Genomic DNA, 21,235 nt, shown 5'->3' with positions numbered 1-21,235 from the left:
GAAGCCCAAAGTAAGGACACCAACAGTAGGAATCAGTAGAGCTACTCATAAAATAATCCGGTGACTGAATGACCTGGTGACTGGATACGGCAGCTGTCTCCAAGTGATCTGTGAATTACAGCTCTTAGTGGGTCTCCATGGGAATGGCCTGATTCCCTTTCTTTTTTCCCATCCTCGGAGTTTGCCGTGATCATGATAAGGCCACACCAGCAGCCCTGCCCTCTGCTATCCTTATTCAATAAGCATTCACAAAGTGACGAATAGTTCCTAAGGAGATACTTTATACGAATCTATTGTGGACCACACATGCATGACACTTAAAGGCTTTTTGTACATCAGCACATGAATTCCACATCACAACTCCTTAAAATAGTTCTGTTGCCCCCACTTCCCAATACAGATTAAGACACAAAGGCTCACACCGCTCAGCTGACCCAGGACTTGAATCCCCATTTGTTCGACTCCAAGACCTTTCCACCAACCAAGTTGCCCACCTTGCCCATGTGCAATGCACACAAGAAACAGAAAGCACAAGGAGTGTTCAGATGAAGAAAGCCAAACACGAGAAACAACTAGAAAAATAGGGTTTAACGTATGAACAAGTTTGGATTCTACATATGTAGTGCACACATGTTTTTGCTGAGACAATGGGGACATAAGTGACAATGAGAAGATGGCATTACTTCACACAGATTTTTTAGAGAAAACCCTAGCGCTGTCATTTAAGGAATCTGCAAGACACAGAACAGTGGAGAACTGACAGCAGAATCTCTGTGGCAGAGGGATATGACACAAACAAAGGCACAGAAGTGACATGGCGGAGAGCCGGGCTGAGGTAGTGAGGTCATTGCCTTGGGCTCATTGACAGAAATAAAGGAGGGAATCTACTCTTATAAGGCTCAAGGTCTAAAGGGCACACCTTAGAATTATATTCAGTATTGGAAAGCAAACAAGAGAAAACCTTTTTAGATACTGGGGAACAAAGTGTATAATTTGAGCTTGGATTTCTGTGCTACCCCTTTTTGAAATGTCCTCTCCTCCACCCAGCCCTCTTGGGTTTATCTCGCCTCTGGGTCTGTCCTCCCTCCGTGTGTCTTGGACACTCTTCAGTTCCCCTGAATATATTTAGCAAACTTTTTCCAGTAAAGAATTAGTGTTGGCCAAGTTGCCCCCAGAACATGCCAGGTTCAGCCTCTCTCACCCTTTCTTTCTCATCTCCGCCTTCCTCTACGCATTTACTACCTATTTCCTGAGTTGCTTTTCCTTCTCCCGTCCATTTCCCTTTCCTTCCCTTTCCTCTCTTTTTGCTGGGCCTCTTTCTCCCATTCCTCTAAGTGCCTTTTTTCTCCTCCTAGACTGTCCTGGGAGACCAGAAGCAGAATCGTGTTCTTTCAAACCTTGTCCTACCCAGAGAATCCCAGGGAATATTGTAGAAAAATCAGAATGTAAACAATGTTGGCGAGAATTACTCCTGGACAAAGACAGCTTCAAATTAGGGATCCACAACCTTATCTGCTCCCATAGTGACTCAGGGGGTGGTTCTCAAATTCTAGCGGTCTTCAGAATCACTCAGAGGTTTTGTGAAAACCCAGAATGCTGGTCCCACACCCAGAGTCTGTGACTCAGTGGGTCTGAGGTGGGGCCTGAGGATGTGCATTTCTAACAGGTTCCCCCGTGATGCTAATCGTGCTGGTCCAGAGGCCATGCTTTGAGAACCCCTGAAGGGTACCAACAGCAGTCAGGTGGTCAAAGCTCAGGGGTGCATGGTAACAGTTTGGCAGGGGAGCCACACGAAGGAATGGAGTTTTGTTCCTGGTCACATCGACAAAGGGACAGAAGCCTAGGAAGCTCTGGAATAGGGGTCCAGAGAGTGTGCTGGGGTGCAGCGAGGCAGGGAAGAGAAACAGGGATAGGTCTGTGTTTAACCTTCCGGGAAACCCGGAAGCCAGCTCCAAGCCCTGTCATCTACCCTCCCTCTTTCCATCACACACTGAAGCAGCAGAAAGGAATTCTCAGGATCCTTCTGATCTCTTCCCAGTCCCCTAGTCCTTTCTCTGTTTATCTCCCTCCTTCCCTGGCCTCCTCTTCCCTCTTCTTACCCCCTGCCCAGGGGATGAGTCACTCCCCCTCCTCCTCTCCCCAGGGTCATCTGTTTTTCTAATGATGGCAGAAGACGAGCTATTTTGTTGGCCCACCCCGTAACAAAGCACACTCCATGCTAGCATGTTTCCTGATACATTCCCAGAGTGCTATTTTCTTGTTCTCCTTTCCCTACCCAGTTTTCCCTTTGTCTCAGGTCTCACACTTTCCCCTTCTTTGCATCATGTAGATCTCAGTTTCCTAGTATTAGAGCAAGAGAAACAGAGATGCAGAAGAATGGAGGGACTAACATGCATGGGGGCTGGTGTGTAGGGGGGTGTGGGTTAGGGGGGAGGCGTTAGAAATGAATGGCAGCTAGAGGGCTCTCTCTAGCACACAAGCAGCAGCCAGAGCGACCCCAAGTGGCTTAATGACTTCCAGTGAGAGAAGTGGACAACAAAACCTGTTGTGACTGAGACTAGAGTCTTTGTATCTGTCACTGGTTATTCCCAAGGTGAGAAGGCTTAAATGGTGCGTGTGTGATCCTTGGTTATCCTCCATCATCGTGGCTCTGTCCCATTCATGACCCTTCCTGGCAATAATAATCCTGTTACTCTAGCTAAGGAATTCATAGCCCCCTGACTCCTCCCTCGCAGGAAGTCCACCTGGGAGGAAGTAGGCAGGGATTCCTAGAGGTAGAAAAGGTCTACGTTGGGTTACTCAACAGTGGATTACAGATCTCCCTCACAGGCCGAAGACAGATGCCTACATGACCCGGGTCGCGGACGTACATGAGGGCAGCTCACTGGGTGGGAAGCCACAGGGAGAGGTGATGACCACATTCACCGGAAGAGCAGCCGCCCTTCTGGGATTGTAGCTGCTACCCAGCTCCAGCTAGCTGTTGCCATGGTTGCCAGGTCGTCTTGTTTTTCAAGAGAAAAAATCATTTCATAAAGTGTTTTATATTTATTTACATTTGGAGTGCGTGTGTGAAATGTTCTTTATATACACATATCAATGTTAGGGGGAAAAAATCCCAATTTTTAAGTGTTGGCAACCAAAACAAAATTGGTTTTAAGACACTGTTGTTGGCCAAATCAACCTGTCGGTGGGTCAGGGGTCTGCGAAACCTTCATTGAACTAAGCTCAAGCAAGGCCCAGTGAGGGATCCCCAAACCACAAATCATTCTGATTTGCTTTCAACTGATTTTGCATTATGTCATTTAAAATGAAACCCTGGAATTTTGCTAAAAAAAAAGCCAAAATAAAAAATCCTAATACCTGTAATTGTGGGCTGATGGAGCCAAATTTAAGAAATTAAACAATAGGCATAAGAGTGAAGAAAGGGGAGTATCTTGAATTAGGAAGACTCAAGTCCCTGTGAGTTAAGCAGACCAGAGACGTGTGGGAAGAAGGGGTGGCTTACCTCACACGACTGGATGCAGTGGATCAGGAAGGGGTCTGGGTGCCACTGACGCCGTCCAGTGCACACGATGCTCTGAACAAAACCAAAGATGCCTGGTCAGTAAGAGAAAGGGCCAATCCTGAGCTTACTCCACCCGTCTAACCCCATTCCCTGAGGAGCCAGATCCTGGCTGCATTGCCACGAAGAGGGCCAAGGATGTCTGATCTTTCCGGTGGAGTAAATCCTATTATTAGTGCCAAGACAGAAACTCTCAGTGGAGGGGATTTTTCATCCTTTTCATTCTCCTTCCCCAAGGGATCAAAATTTCCAGAGCGATGGTGTATGTGTGGTTAAAAAAAAAAAAAAAAAAAAAAAAAGCATCCTCGATATTATAATGTGTTTCATGTGATTTTAAGCACAATATTGGTTCCATTTGTTTTGACATTTTAAATAACATGACAAGAAACTGTGAGATGGCTGTGTTGACCAGGAAGTACTGTGAGTTTTTAAAGGCTGAGGAATAGAACCTCACAAGAAGAGTCTTGAACTGAAAAAGTATCTCAGGAATGCTAGATCATAAGATACGAACGCCTAAGCAAGGACTGGAGGCTGCGTTGCCCTCCCTGCAACTGTTGTGAGCACCATTTTTCTCTTCCTTGTAGGAAATAAAAGAGGGTCTATGCACTGGACAGATTGGGTTAATGTGAAACCACCAGGACCGAAAATGGCACCAACATTAAGGTGGTGAGAGCGAAAACATGTTCATATTAGAACACAGGAGACTGTCTCATTCCCAATGGCCATTTCCATATGCGCATTTAAACAAGTCAGTTATCCAGTTTTTGTTAAGTAATAACTCATTTTCACTGAGCTTTTTCCTTTTAATTTTTGCATTTTAAAATTTCAAAAGATGCACTTCAGGAAAAGAGAAGGTCCCAGAGGAGGTTTCAAAGTGAAAAGGAGATTCTCTCCATAGCCTGCTACCAACCCACCCGTTTGCAGACTTTCATAGTCACATTTTAATTCAGTACAATAGGAATTCAGTACAATGGTTAGAAAAATAATACATGCTGAGATATGAGCTTTACACAAGATAGCATCTCCCGTACTCTATAATGCAAAGACTGCAATAATCAGATTGGAGACATTTGCATATATAAATATTAATATGTAGGTATGTGAATATATGCCTCGTAATGAGATATGAAAATGGGAAACTGCAATATTTTCCTGGAGTTATACTGTTAGAAACAAAAACTTCTCTTTCACAGCTCCCCTGAGAGGGAAATAAATACTATAAATCCTAACACATTTTGATATTCAAAATTCCATCTTGTAAAAATGTAGAAGGTGACTTGGCTTAAGTTACCACTGCAGTAAAAAAAAAAAAAAAAAGGATTATTAAATCTATCTGGGATCACAAATATATAACGCAAACACAACAGGAGTGTTCAGTCTATTGAAAAAGTGGGCTATTCTCCTGCATTTAAAGCCACTTAAGCAGGCTATTTGCATGTAAACAATGACACTGCTATCTAGAAATAATTCTTGTTTATGTTTTAAAGCTGGTATATCACCAGATAATGGTAATGGAAAAATGCAATAACTTGTGCCCTTGAAATGTAAATACATGGCAACTTTATGCCTTCTCTTAGCACTGCATCCACTAAGCACCCCAGTCCCCACCTCAATCAGCCAGGCATTCAATTCAGACCAAATGTAGCGGAGGTGCCAACAAAATGTATACAAGTGGACACTTTGGTTTACGTTGCTCAAGCAGTAAGCAGTTTGCCGCAATCAGAAGTGTCTGGACGCTGATGGTCACCACTTTGAGCACCTCTTGTAATTGCAGAAGTCAAACGTGACTTGTATTCATCTTTTGTTATGGGTATATATTGAGTATTACGATTGTAACACAGTTTTTCTTTCTTAAAATGTGTATACATTGTTTTGGCATCCTCTGTATATATACCTCACTCACTGTGAGCCAGGTTCCCCCAGCGAGCAAGAAGGATCTAAATAAAGATCCAGCAATTTAGTCTCTGCCCTCCAAGTACTCAGTCTGCTGGGGAGGATGTGGAAAAATGTCGAATTCCTCCAATAAAAGGATACTCGGCCTTGGCACCTCACATGATGACCATGGCCAGAACTCTCCAGAACACTCTGAACTGTGTGTCAGCTTCTCTTATACCCTCCAAACATTCTATCCACCCACCCCTTTTATAAATACAGGAGATTTTTTTTTTAAGACTTTAGAAATTCTATAAATACATCACCAAAAAAGAAGACAAAAAAAGGTTTGACTTGATTTTAAATTCTTTTTCTCCTATTCTCTTTTCTCCTATTATTTCCAATTTCGTTTTGACATCTTAGTATTTTTATGAAATTTTATTTCATGATCATGTAATATATGCTCACAGAATAAAATATAAAAGATATAAAAGGGTGCACAGTTTCCACTACCCGGTTTTCTTCCTCTTATTTTCAGTTCTTTTTTGTATCATTACAGAGATATTCTATGCATATACATACGTACATACATAAAATCTTTTATTTCTTCACACAAATTATAGAATTTTATTTTGTACTTTGGTTTATTGTTGTTTTCTTGTCTTACTTTATTTCACTTCACAGCGTTTCTTGGGGTTCTGTTCACAATATGGTATCTGGGCTGTTGTATTCTATTGATTACATAGTATTCCATTGCATGGATGTACCCTGATTTACTTAACTAGACCCAGAAAGATGGATATTTAGGTTATTTATAGTCTTTTGTTCTAACAGACAAAACTTATGTATAAACCATTTCACACATGTGCAATTATATCCATAGAATAAATTCACAACAGTGGAGTTGACAATACCCATCTCGACGATTTTGTGATGTTTTATAATCCAGACTTGAAACTACCAGACCGGTAGCCTTCTTTAACCTCCATAAACATTGCAAATGTTTCTGGTATCTGTGTCATATGCTTTCCTAAATTGCAAAATCCTTGAGGATAGGAACTACCTCCCATTTACACTTCTTATCTTAGTGACTTAGGGAGAGATGCTATTTTACAAGTAATTGTTAACCACTACGTATGATGCTGTATCTCTAGGATTCTCCTTTACCTTCTGGCCTATGAAAGTCACTCATCCCGTAAGTTAAGATATGCATATGCCATTAATTGAACTATTTATTGATCAAAATTGGAGGAACGTTTTAAATGTTTTTCAGGACCTGAATTTTATGGGCACATTGGTGGTGGTGAGGTGAAAGAGGGAAGTGAAACAGGAAGAAAAGTAGTGAGAAGGAAGCACAGACATTCCTGGGGAGGTATGTTAAATTAATTAAACAAGGAGGCCATTAGACCTAGTGTGAGGCCATGGCAGGTGCCATAAGCAAACAAAAATCTAAGCCTGTAAATTCCTCAAGGTCATGGAATGGAAAAGGACAACCAATCACAAACAGCCAAGGAGGTCTTAAACAATAGCCAATCAATAATCTCCTTACTTTGCGTCTGCCTTTTCTCTCTCCCTGAGCTCCTGTTGGTGGAGCGCTCCTAACCACTTCCGGTTTGGCACTGCCCCCTTTGAATTGATGTTTGCTCAAATAATCTCTTAAAATTTTAATATTCCTCAGTTTATCTTTTACCAGCCCAATGGGATTTTGTTATTTTTGACAAATTATGTATGTTACATTTGAAAAGCTGTACAGAATAATTGAAAGAACTTTATATCCTCTGCCCAATCTTATCAAATCTTAACATTTTGCTGTATCTGCTTCCACCGTATGACAAGGCACTAGAGATTTAATTAATGTCCCCTATCCGTGTCCCTCCATTAGCACTCTCCTTCCTTCCTCCCTGCTGGGTAATGACTACTTTGAATTTTTAAAACATTATTTCTATACACTTTGTGTATGGTTACAACAATTGCTGTGATACTACTGACAAGCCACTTCTCAGACGGATTGATTGTGCCCAGCTAGGTGCCAAAGATTTGCTTTGAACTTTCAAACAGGAAAGCGGCTCGTGAGAAAATCAACTTAAAGATTTGAGCCATTAAAATTGGTTGAGGCATTTTAAAAAAAAAAAAAAAGCAATTTAAAAAAGGAAGGAAGAACAGCAAAAAGGGAGGAAGGGAGGACAGAGAGAGAATCACTTAACAGTTATTAGGACGGTCCCACGGCTGTATAAAGGTTGTTTCCTAATTAAAGGTCACAGGACTGATGCTTAGCCAATTTTAAGTTCTATCAAAAAAAAATTGCTCAATTGCTTTTTCATTCCAATAGTTTTTTGGCAGGATGGGCTGCTCATCACGTCAGACCACAGAGCTCTGCTGCTGCCCACGTTTGTGACAATTTCCTTATTTCTATGGATGTATGCAACCTAAATGAAATACAGCGTTGTCCTGTGTGTTTATCGGGACCCTAGTACACTGCCCTGCCATCTGCTTCCAGTTCCTCTTCTTCCCTTGTCCTCCAACACCCTCCTATCTACTTGTCTCTAGTAACGATGGCTAGATGCCTGGAGATACATCCACACCGAGAGTGAGCAAGTCCACTCTCTTAAAGCTGATAAAAAACAAGATCTTCTCATGAGTGATTTCTTTTCCCACTGGTGAGGGGCAAGTGGCACTGGAGCTGTTACACATGACTGCATCCTTCAAGAGGACACTTTGGGGTGGGAGGACAGACAAGGGCAAGGATTAGGACATGAGGAGACAGGGATGGTGAGATAATTCAGTTGGAAATTAGGGCTCCTGGAGGGTACTATCTTCTTTTTCTTCCTGCTTCTCTCTTCCTCTTAAAACATGTTGTGTTTATCTCAATAATTATTAATCCTTTGGGGACCAATTTTGGAAAACAAAGTAAGAAATTACAAGATTTGCCTTGACTGAGCAATTCTGTTGAAGGACTGCGGAGCTGAGAGAGGGATTTCATGCAGAGAACCTTCGCAAACCTAACATGTGCAGCCACAGGAAAATCTCATTAATTTGGACCTCATGATTATAATATACTAAAAAAAGAAAAGCATTGTCTGTGAAAAATAAGTTTATGAAGCAAACTACTAGGGAAAATCAGATGTCATGATGGATGCTTTTGTACTTCAGACAGAAACACTTTCAAGTGCAATTTAGAAAACTCATTTACACATAAACAATTGCCACATTATGCATAGAAAAGAATCCATGAAATCAGGTTCCCAAAGGACCACTTCTTGACAATGTAAGCCAAAACATTATTTTCCTATTTTAAATAGGAAAGTCACAAGATAATAACAAAACACCCTGTCAACATAGTGATTGATCATAAAAATTCAACCTTGCATAGGCTTTTTGGAAAAATCCCTGAGAAATGGCTCTGTGCAGGCGGGAGCCAGTTTCTTCTCCAGGATCTTTGGTTTCATCCGGCAGCCTCGTTCGGAGCAAGGGATGAAGAGAGTCATGCATTGAGGAGATCGGGGGATGAAAGTGAGGCATCCTTCCTACCGACAAGAATCTTACAGTGTTAGAATGAAAGATAAGAAGGGAAGAAATCAATGAAGAAGAGAACAAGCAGAGATGAGAAAAGTACAAAGTGCTCCCAGCAAAAGCCTGAGGCGCTCTCCACACCCTCAGCTCAGGGGCACTCGGCATCAGGCCTCCGGGTACCGCCAAGAGGTCTGGAGGGTGGTCGGGCAGAGGCCCCCCGTGTCTGGGTCTGAGCCTTGGTACTGAACTGGTGCTTGGCTATCTCCTGCTGGTCCCAACCACCGGATTCTACTGCTCCGTCACCTGGATGGCATTTATTGAGCTGTCAAGAAACCCTTTTGTTTACCATCCTCTCTTTCTGTCAGGATATTTCTCTGCTGATGCCATCACCATAGAAAGGTCTAGATCTCTGTGTATAGTAGGTGAGGGAGGCAGACACCATGACAACAACAAAGGCCCAGAATTTGGACCCCCTACCTCTTGTCTCCCAAAGCCACCACACACTTGAAACATTTAAAAATAATAATATAATTTCATCCTTACTCTCTTCTGTCTCACAACCAAAGCGGTTAGAAAGTGCTTCTTTAGTCAGAGGTGTCACAATAGGAAACACTGAATGGCCATGAATTTTCATCCAGCCTCATGTGTAAAAGGGACAGAAAAAAGATGAACAAATGATCTACACATTTCTATCTACACACACACACACACACACACACACACACGCACACGCACACGTACACATGCGCGCACAAAGTATAGAACAATGTCTTCTTTTCTTTTTGAAGATACCTTTTCAGAAATCAAGGAAATCTCCCAAAGCAAGATTTGTACTAAAGTGAATTGAAATGGTATTGTTATTTAATCCAGAACTATGTGCTAGAAACTGCACAAGACATTTCACAAGTCTTATTTTGAATTTTTGTAACAACTCTGCAAGACAGATACTATTATCCTCATCCTTGCTATTAATAATAAGTAGACAGAGGCTCCAAAGGTAGTATTTGAACCCAGGACGACCTCACTCTTCTTTTTATGCAAGTTACTACTTTGAGCTGTTTTTCATCAAAACCCCAGGCTACCTAAGTTCTCAGAAATTCTTCCTTTAATGACAAGTATATTATTCTAGGAGTCAGGTATCATTTGCATGAATAAAAACCAGCAGAACCCCCCGAGAAACGCAAATAAACTTTGGAGGCATTTAAAAAGTATACTCGATTGTTCATTAAAAACAAACCCTTTCACAACAAGGAAAAGCAGTATTGTAGGGACATAGTTCTCTAAATTGTTTTTGTTAGACTTCATGGGGCAGGAAGGGAATTGTGGGAATGAGGGAATTCTCATGGTTGAGAGAAGTGACCTAAACATACACGGGTGGGGATGGGGGAAGCAAACAAGCAAACACACAAACCAAAACTACAGCAAACGGTGATTCCTGGGAAATCACACTGAGCTTGGAGCCAGATCATTTCCTGTCATCTTGCAACCTTCGAAAGATCATCCAACAATGTCTAATGTTTAAGTGAAATAAGGATAATAAAGTCTTCCTTTCCTACTTTCTTGGTTTGTGATAAGATTTAAATCAAATTATAAATATATACAAATATATATCATATGCACAAGTTTGAAAACAAAGTGTTCTCCAAATGTAATGTGTCGCTTTTACTACAAAGAGTAAGGTCATTGGAAGCAGATTAGAGCAAACGTGCACTTGAATCCATTTGCTCTGTAGTCTTGCCAGACACAAAGGTATGTGAAGCATGGAGTTAGCAGAGGTTTGCATGAAATAGTTGTTCGCCATTTACTAACCCAATGAGCCATGCTCCAAATAGGTGTGCTTAGAGGGTACTTAAAATTTTCGTGTTGCCAGGATTTTATTTTGCTGTAGCCATGTTTCTCAAAGCATAACAGTGGTGCTTGTTCAAGACGTGCTCGAAGGCACACATCACTGGCCTCTGTGAAGGGTGGAACCCACGTCTGTTCCTTTTACAAACTGCCTAAGTGATTCTTAAGGACACCGGAATCTAAGCTTGAGTACAATATATGTTAACCCCCCAAATAAATCAATTTGTTAGCAATAAGGATTTTACTCCATGAAGAGTTTCATTTACTAAAACTGCTTGGGTTTACGAGGCATTTCTTCTTATTTATGAGGACAAGGTTGGATTCCCCAGCCCTCAAGAGCCACTGAGTGCCCCCAAATGGCAGACGTCATGAGATCATGTACCGTTGGTACCTAATTGCCTCTCTAAGGACCCAGGAGCACAAGATCCATAACCTCATCATCATTCTATTACTTCCATTGACTTCTTTTTGGTTTTCTCTTACAATGAAGTTTCAATTTCCTACAAATGAAGCATCCTATGTAGGCACTGTTTGTAAACAATACTCCTTAATTTCAGAATATCTAGGAAAGAGTTGAGAGAATCCAGGCTTATTTAGCCATTCTATGATAACTAGTGGTAACTATTGGGTTAACCCTTGGTTTCCTTTTGGCATAAAAAATACTTGATTTGGGGCTACAGGAACAAATGAAAATGTTCTTAATTATGTTTTTAACTTTGGAAATTCTGACCTTTGGGATTTATTTTCTTTTGGGGGGGACAGGGGGACAAAGTACTTTTATAAAGTGAAGATGCGGCTCATTTTGTGAGTTACCTCATTTCCCCTACACTGTTGGAAGCAGCGAACTGAATGATTTCACTTTGTTTCCACACAGAAATCTGACACAAGTCTCAGGAATGCCACTTAACTAATAGAGCTCCTAAGGATATTGCAAACTGCCCAGGTGCCACATAGTTTAGCCAATCCCCCAAGTCACAAAGAGCAAGGCAGTGTCATTACAGAGGAGAAGAGCAGGCAGAGGTGAGGGAAGCAACCCGTCTTCAGTAAGAATGGCAACTGATCAAGAAAGGGTAGTATGCATTCAGCGCCAAGTTAAAAGGGTTTCTCTGCAGGTTCTCATCGGATACTCATGTTAACCTGATGAGATACATATGATGCCTCCTTTACACGAGGACCGGGAGGCACAGAGGAAGGTTAAACGGCCTACGGTTACGCAGCTGATGAATGACAGCGACCAGGAGTAACATCTCGGCATTTTTTTAACACATTTTTTTTATTTTTTATTCCAAGGTCTACAGGGTTTCTGCAATTGTTATTGTGCTCACAATCATAACTTGGATAAACGATTTTCCCAGATAGTTTGATGTTTGGCTTAAGGAGAAAAAAGTATTCTGCCTGCGTTTTCTCTCTGGAATGCGCAGCTTGAAATTGATGAGGGTGTGACTACACACAGCAACACAAAGCTGCTGAAATGGACCCAGTTTGGGGAAAAAAATATGCATTGACTTTTCAAGTCGAAAATAGTGCTACAACAATTTCTTTGCTCATTCAACCAGGGCTTATCCGATACCTACAAAGTGTGTGGCACCGGAAAAGGCTCTAGGAATAGAAAGACGCACAAAACGCTATAGACTCCTGTACCTGTACTATTATGCTTTATGTCTCTGAGTCTTCTTTCTAGATTGTCTTTTAAGATTTGCTTTGTATGTGGACCATCATTTTTTCTCCCACTCTCTTTGTCCTTCTTTGTAAAATCCTTCTTTCTAGGAACGATTCCATGTGGTTGTTTGACTTACGGATGCTTTGAAAGGCTGTGAAATTATTCCAGGGCGTCAGCTGTCAGTGGAGAACTGCTCAGCAGGCTGACGCCCGTGGCACATAAAAAAATGTCCCTTTCCTCACCTGGACTTTGACGGGCTCCATCCAGTGCTCCAGAGTGTCAGCAGTGATGTTCTCTGGCAGAATCACGGGGTCACTGGGGGGCATTACACACGATGGGGAGCACACTGCACCTGCAGGAACAGAAATTTACAGCGTACACTTGAACTTCCCAGATCTCAGTCTTTTTCATCCTGGAATCAATAGCTTTGATTTTTCAAGAGCAATTTCTATGTTATAGGTCACGATTATCGTGGTTATCAGCAGGGCTGATATTCATCTACCATGTGCCTGATAGTTTCTACATGAATTCGTAAGGAGCCACTTGCCCACGTTAACACCTATTCCCCAAGTGCCGCCCCCCCCCCCCCGCCCCGTCTGGTCCAGGACTCTTTTGGAATCCATGAATCTCTGCATGATACCGCAATTAAAAGAGTAAGTCTCGGTCCAGCAGACCTCCAAGACCCCACTCCTGGATTCTGGCTTGCCAAAAATCTATCCTGACTGGTTGATGCCTTTTAAGTACATTTAATATTCTTCCTGCTTATAGGATCTTCTGAAGCATATAACCCCAGATCTATTACCTAAGAACTTTACTACCTGAGAAAAAAATGGCCCAGGAATTATGAAGGCAGATTTATAATGCCTATTGCTACAGTGAAGATCATTATGCTGACAGCCAAGAAAACTATATGATTAAAAAAGAAAATAATGGGAAATCAGAAGAGATTTTGGCTATGTGTTGGCCTCTTGAAGAAAATCTTGCTGCACTCTTTTGTATATGGAGTCCAAGTGTCTTCTAAAATTCTATTCACAGAGGCACACTCTGGGTTCTCTATTCCTCACCTGTAGCTTTAATTATCTCCAAGTTTCTTTTCAGCTCTCGTTATCTCCATTTTGATGATTTTTGCTAACTTGTATAATAACTCAAAGAGCTACAAGCCCCTTAAGGACTAAATATATGTGAGTGCCTGACATTTTAATGTAGAAATTAGAGGGTGGGGAGATGAGCATATTTGCTCATGAAACGCCACTCAAGAGGCATAGTCTAAGCACCTTAACCACATGCCTGACCACAAGATATCTCCGAGCAAAGAGCAACTTGAAGATAGTAAAGAACCATCTCTAAAACTAACGAGCTTTCCCATTAAATTACACCCATGGCATTACACAAGTTAGAATGACTTGTACAATCACTTCTTTCTTGCAGAGTTCAGAATTTAGGGTTAATCTCACAAGGTTTTCCACAAACAGCACCTCTTTACTATGATGCTTTGGTCCAGCCAGGGCAAAGATGAGTCAGCATCACTAGCAATCAACTCTGGCCACAGAGACCTTTAATTGCAATTATTTGATCCAGAAATTGCCCAGAAGCTCTGGAACCTGGTCCTCTGTAGAGAAAGAATCACTGCCGAGCAACACAAGCAAATGCTATCTCAAATGGTCTCTTCCAAGAGCTCTCTGCTCTAGTCACAACTGCAGAGGGAATGAAAGAAGCACCCAGCACCTGTGTGGTGTATGACTACACATTCCCACTTTTCCTCTTGGAAGGACAACTGCCACCAACCAATCCGCTTTCAGCCTGCAGCGAAGTGAGAAACACAGCCAGACATTGTGCAAATGGTTCAGCCACTGTACTAACATTACACACATTGGGAAGAGCAGAAAGCAAGAATTTGCCGTACATTTCACTTTTACTGAAGCAGCTAAGAGTATTTCCATCCAGTTCTCAGGGAGAACAGTGACTTGAGATCCAGACAGATCTAATGAGAAGATTCCTTGAGAGCAGAATTCAGCATCTCTTCCTGAACTTACCAATCCCATATCCTTGTTCACACTTGTACTCCACGAAGTTCAGCTCTGACGGGGGTGGTGGACATTCCCCTTGCAGCTTCTCACACAACTTGAATTCCTCAGACCACAGCCCCTCCTTAGTGCATAGGATGGAGAGCTAGAATGTTAAAGGTAAAGAACATTTCATTCTTGTTTTGTTAACCTCATTCAGAGGCGGGGAAAATGGTCTGATCAAATGGTAACATTCTCCCACTTCTAGAACTTAGATTAAAAGACACTAACGAAATAATACACTATGCTGCTACTGATCAAAACAAATTTAAAAAGTTATGACAATTATTTGCTCTTTTGATGTGAAGGAGTTATGAGCAATTTTGTCATTAATGAAATGTATTCACAATGTGTTTTCCTTTGGCTATAACATGAGGATGAGCTATCAACTGTAACCCGTGCATTCTGAGATGTTTTGGGATTTTTTTTTTCCAGATGGTGCTGTTTTGCATTGATTCATCCATACTGTCACGCAAATGCTATTTGTGACAAATATCAGACTTTTTTCAAGATGAGTTTGATCCAGTGAAACCAAGTCATAATTTTTCTGAAGTTGTGTTGGACCTTTCTGTTTGGATGGACACACCATGGTTACTTTTGGTTTCACCAAAGTTCTATTGCCTTTCTCCACCTGTTTGTTGGTTTGTATAACTCTTGGCTTCACACCTCCAATAACGTAGAACAAGAGAATAGCAGTAACTCACAAAACCCAAGCAAGTGAGATTTTAGAATTATAGATAACTCTCCATTCATATGGCCAACTTCGTGAGTGCATAAATAATCAGTGCAAACAGATGTGTTTGTCTCATTCATGGCATATTCTTTTCATATCTGTCCTGCAGTGCTTATCTTGGAGTGCTGGACACTGAGATAAAGACATGAGCCAGGAGAGAAGTCAAGGTCATTGATCTTTGCCCAGGAAGTCTGCTTAACTTCCTGTCTCATGTATGCGTGTGTTACTTGAAAAGATTCTAAAATAGAATTGATCTTAGTCACATAACCACGATAAGACTGTGGTTTTCATTTCGGACTTTGTCAGCCAAAATCCTAGAGAGAATAATAGTCAAACCAAGCTTTCAGCTTTTCCTTTGCTGAAGAATTCATGTGTCTGCCCAGGGCTCGGTTCTACAGAAGAATATAATACCAGCATTCCTGCTATTAGGTCAGTGGCTATTCATGGGAGGAAATCACTTTGCCAAATCAGAATCCTAGCACTTTCGGGAACGTACCCAGATACCCAACTATCAGGTTTTTCTTCTTATCCAAGAGAGAGTTCTGAAAAAATATTCCAAAACGTGATATCTTCTGAATTCCCTATCAAAAAGTATCATTCCCTCCTGTCGGAATCCCAGCTTAGTAAGGCTCTGCCTGTTGGGATCCACTTAGATCATTTCTACTCAACGTTCTTGGATTGGTCATCAAGATTAGAGCACAGCCTGATGCGAAGCAAAGTTCAAAGCATCCTTACCCTTTCACTTTCCCGGTTACAGTTGAGCACACACTGGCTGTTGAGCTCAAAGCCATTGGTGCATTCATACATGCCTTCAAAGACAGGGGAAGGGGGCTCGCACTCCACTGGAACACAGCGGCCTTGCTCCCAGGTTCCATCCTCCAGGCACTGTATCTTCAGGAACTTGCTGATAAGACATAAAATATAAGAACTCATCAGACTCCCTCAAGGAGGTCATGGAAGAAGATTGGATTCTTAGTGAGATGTGATAAGAATTAGCAAATAGGCAGGGGAGGTTGGTTCTTGCTAGCCAGATGTCCTATCTCTCCAGTCTAATTTCTAAGTCATGGAAGTAAAACTAGTAATGTACACTTAATAGCAGTGATAGTCGTAGCTGGTATAGTAATATTTGATATATTACTCTCACGAGAGATTGATAAGTATCAGCACAGAGTCTAGACTGTGTAGAGTTGGGTTTTCTTTAAGCCTTTCATCTTGGAGAAGTCTCACACGTAAGTGATGGGGAGGATGGGAGACAGAGAAGGTTATCATACATGTAGGGACTCCCCAGAAGTGATCTGAGGCTCATCAATGTTAATATGGTGATGGAATGGTGAAGTTGCCGTTATTGCTGGTTCTCCAGAGAGAGGAGAAGATGCAGCAGTGTGAATCTGAATTTTCTTTTAAAACAGAGGCTCTTAGACTGAACTTGTATAATAACTTGCTGGAGATTACCATGGTCATTTTGTTTGTTTACAAGTCCATTTTTTCCTTGGAAAGCATTCATAGCTTTCATCACATTCTCAAAGGAGACATGACTCAACGTTGCCCTGAAAAACTCGCCCTTCCTTCTCATGAACGGACATGGCTTCCCACCAGAGAGACTGCATTCGAGGTAGATGGCAATCAACAGAATTAGGTGTTGATACTTCGAAGTCTATTCCATTCCCCTTCTGACTCACTGCCAATTTGAAGGTGCTTTCCATTTTGCTGTTTCAATGCATCAACTTCTGATCCAAAACATTCCTGGGTACAGATAAGCTTGTGATTCTAAAACAGAAATAATCCTTTGGCCATTGACTCAACCACATAGTGGCCTCAAATTGCTATTTTCCAAGGTCATGATGCCCTTTGTAAATTTAAATATGCCCATTATCCACACACTTTGAATTGACTGCTATTGTACAATACCTCCTGTCTATTTCCCCAGTATTCTAATTTTATATTAGTATAAATGTGCACATGTCTATCTTTCCCACTAGGTTGGAAGCTTCCTGAAGGCAAGGATTATGGCTTATTCTTGTGTTTTTAATTCACAGGAACTAAAACAACATCTGGCTTATATTAGGCATTAATTATTTGCCAAATTGAATCATTCAACCAAAATTCACAGTGTGTTAGACACACTGAAGAGCACAACACATATTTTAACAAACTAAATCATCAGAATACCCCTAAGGAAATGGTGTTGGTATTCCCATTTTATAAAGAAACATACTCAGAGATGTTAAGTATTTTGCCCAAGACCCTACAGCACAGACTGTGTTTGATTCGAAATAATTTAAATAAATTTTAATAGTTTAACGTATTTTAACAACCTCTACTTAAAACTAAGTGAAGGAGTGTTTAGTTGATTATTAAATCGTTCTTCACACCTTTAGTCCCAGGAATATTTTAGGACAGAAATTTGATTTTTATGACCGGAATTCTTCACCATCACAGTTTATGTGGACATATATCTACTCTCTGTTCATAAGAAACACTATTTTTGAGCGGTATTTTGGGTGTCTGGCAAGACATACATAATTTCATTGAATCTCCCAAACAGCAGTTGAAGGCCAATACTATCCACGTTTCAGAGGAGGACACTGAGCCTGAGAGAGATGAAAAGCTGGCCTAAGGATCGATCCACAGGACAAGCTGCCGACGGGACTGGGACCCACGTTGACCTGCGGCTACAGCCAATGGGCTTCCACTGTGTCAGGATGAGCTGCCCCTTCTGTGCTCTACAGTCTCCTTTTCATATTAGTATCACCTGTCCTTACTGAGCCTCCCAGATGCCCTTTCTCCTGATGCTACATCTATCAGTGTGGTAAAAATAGAAGACTCATTTTTGAAATTGTGTATTGAGTAATAAATTACATACACAACAGTACCCAAATCTTTGTGTACAGCTCAAGGAATTCTCACATGTGAACATGCCTGGGTAATCGCCACTCAGATCAAGACACAGAGAGTTTGCAGCCCCCTAGAAACTCCCCGGGGTGTTCCTTCCCAGTTAAACCTCCCCACGCCCTGCAACCCACACTATTCTGACTTTCATCAGATTAGATAAGCTTTGCCTGTTCTTGAACTTTCTATAAGTGAAATCACACACCATGTACTCTTTAGTACCTGCCTCCTTTCCCTAATGGAAGATGTCGTTTTAAAATACCTCCCCGAATGTATTTTCAATGAAGGTGTTTTTACTATACGGAAGCTCCTTTTTGTCCCTCTCCTGGCCTGGATGTTTCACTCCTTGTTCCCAGTACAGAGTTTATATCCTCCCAGGGACTCTCTTCTTTTGACCGCCTCCCACGGATGAAACCTTTCCCCTACCTCTTCTGAATTGACACCCCCCAGCTGGAGAGGGCAGACAATACCACTGATACTGGGGCAGAGACGAGACTGCAAAACCTTGCATGTCAGCATAGTTATAAAGGAAAACCCTTGCTTGGCCAGGACGATAATATTTTGACTTCATGTGGTATTTTTCTCTGAATTGGTTGGAACACTTCAGCCATGGAAACAGTCCTTCTTTTCCTTGCCCAGAGTGAAGAGCTATTCAAGAATGCCGATTTCATCTAGTTCCTTGCCAGTTTAATAACCTCAGGGGTGAGGGGTGACAGATCAAACTTGGATGGAGAAGAGTGAGTTGGATGCTGTGGGTGGTATCCAGACATCATGATAGGTCTGTGCTACAAATCACTAGTAATACCAGTAAAATATAGGTGTGTGGGTGGGTGGGGGGTGGAGGGGGTGGAGATGCTGGTAGGTCGGATGGGAAGCAGCACAATTCTCACTGGTGCCCCTGGGCCCCTCAGGAGGCACTGCAGGCAGGAGCGGGGAGAGGCTGGGAGAGAGTCCTGGTCCCTGGGAAATCCAGTTTTCTTCCTGCAGGGGTTCCTATGCCTGCTCAACCTCACGGATTCCCCTCACAGTTTCTTTTCTCTCGTACGGGGATGGCCTCCTATGGCCACCTCTCCGTAAGTCTCTCACAGCATCTGCACGTCGTAACATCAGATGAGACACTTCAGGTTCCCCCTTCAGACTTCTCACAAAGCATCAGCTCCTCAGGCCCAATAGCAAGGGCTGTCCCACTGGCTCCATCCATGCCTGCCAATTCCTGAATATGGTGCTAACCCTGAGATCCCACAGCACGGAGCTTAGCACTTGAATATTATGGGCTAGTTCTGGCCATTTTGCTCTAAAAGGGATTGTGGCAGGAATCAGAGTGTCCTGGAATCCTCCCACCTCCAGGAAATTTTGTTCCCACACAAGGCCCTGGAAGGGGACTGACGCCTATAGCAATGGCAGGACTCTGACCTCAGTGGTCTCATGGCTGCTTCCTCCAGTTTGGTAATATTCAGGAGTGACCCCTGACCCTTTTAAAGTTTTTAACGGAAAATAAAATTGGTTTATTCACAATGGTCCGACTCTTTCTCATAAAGTGTACGAATTAAGAGCCAAGCGACACTTTGAAGCCATGAAGGGAGTAAGTTTACATTTCAAAGAATGACGGCATCGGGTAGGAGACCAATGCACTCTGGCAGGCCCTCACCAGGACAGGGATTCCAAGGCTTCTTTGATAGTCTAGGCCAAGTGTCTTTCACATGAATCATTCTACTCGCTGACTATCAGCTTCCTATATCTTCTTTATCCCAGTAGAGTAAGGGGGGCTAACCTATCTCATTCTATAGACAGGAAACTGCCCATTAATAACCACGTGACCTGCCCAATGCCTCACAGCAAGCAAGTCACTGGCAAAAGCAAGCATAGAATTCAGAGTCTTGAAACCATAACATAACACCCCGACCATTAGACCACTGGTTTCCAAATGATATATGTAGACCAATGATGGAAGAACCATTTCAAAAACCTAGATTGGCAGGCATATCGAATCAAACTTACTGGGCTGGCCTAGCATTCTATATTTTTAAATTCGCCAGCAGTTTTCACATATAGACAGGTGGGCAAACTAATAAAATCTAGGCTACTTTCCTTTGCTAGCAAAAACAAACCATAGGTGTAGATATCAGAGAAAAAAATCACCCATCTAACAACCCTGATTGAAAGGTTGGATGCTTAGCGAAGACCAAACAGGACAGACAACTGACCGGGCACAGGGTATCGTGGGGGCTTGGGGTAGAAGAGAGTTTGTATTTATTTTCCCTCTAACTACTTCAGACAAATCCCAATTTCCAAGTTAGAAGATGCTTTCTCCAATTTCCAGAACTTGTGGTATCCACCTAGTGCTGAAAATCCAGCTGTGCTCTTTCTGATTCTGACATCATTGCCAGAAATAAAGATCTTGTAATCAAAACTTGGCCGAAAGTTTGACTGATGTTTCTTGAGGCCCACATGCGTGTCTAACCCATCTTTCTCAAACCACTGCCAGGTTTTCAAAAGTAATATTTATTTTCCATTGGAGAAAATAAAAGTATGATTGTTGACTCCAAGAGAATTATCATGTCTTTACTGATGCAGGGCGTCTGGTGTCTCCAACGGGTAGACTCTTATGAATAATTATAATAACAGAATAACAACAAAATATCGAGCATGTAAGCGGTAGGCACAGTGCAGAAGAATATATATCTACATCATTAGATCCTCAAACCCACCCTACGTGATAAGGGCGACTGTTATCTGAGTTCTTGCTTCCCTTATGTCCAGACATGCTCATCCTCAATTATCCTCATTTCAGTCAACGATACCACCATCTCCCCTGTTGCTTAAATTTGAAACACTGATCATACTCTTTCTCTCAACCTTACCTTTTTTCCCAAGCTCCCATATGACCACATTCATCCATCAGCAAGTTCTCTCAGTTTTACCTCCCAAAGATCTCTGGAATCTGTCCCCATGCCTCTTGCATCTCCACTACCATGAGTGCTAGCCCAAGGGTCCATCTCTCACCTCCTAACTGGACACCCCACGTCTCTGGATTCCTTCCTAACCAGTCAGCAGACACCAGTCAGAGGGATATTTCATAAAAACAAATACATTAGATCCTG

At 42.0% G+C, this 21,235-nt stretch overlaps 1 protein-coding gene across 1 annotated transcript in view; it reads right to left on the bottom strand.

The window, feature by feature from the left end:
- Window positions 1-21,235, bottom strand: part of PAPPA2 (pappalysin 2) — a 218,722-nt gene that overhangs the window by 33,588 nt on the left and 163,899 nt on the right. Inside the window, exons 18-21 of the mRNA XM_074322117.1 lie at window positions 15,981-16,149; window positions 14,483-14,618; window positions 12,692-12,801; window positions 3,506-3,577 (exon numbers count right to left, since the gene is read on the bottom strand). Coding sequence (XP_074178218.1) covers window positions 3,506-3,577; window positions 12,692-12,801; window positions 14,483-14,618; window positions 15,981-16,149 — 487 coding nt within the window. The remainder of the gene's footprint in view (window positions 1-3,505; window positions 3,578-12,691; window positions 12,802-14,482; window positions 14,619-15,980; window positions 16,150-21,235) is intronic.

Source organism: Rhinolophus sinicus, linkage group LG17 (assembly GCF_036562045.2).
Source record: "Rhinolophus sinicus isolate RSC01 linkage group LG17, ASM3656204v1, whole genome shotgun sequence".
NCBI classification, from domain to species: Eukaryota; Metazoa; Chordata; class Mammalia; order Chiroptera; family Rhinolophidae; genus Rhinolophus; species Rhinolophus sinicus.
This window is presented reverse-complemented; position numbering and strand designations above follow the sequence as displayed.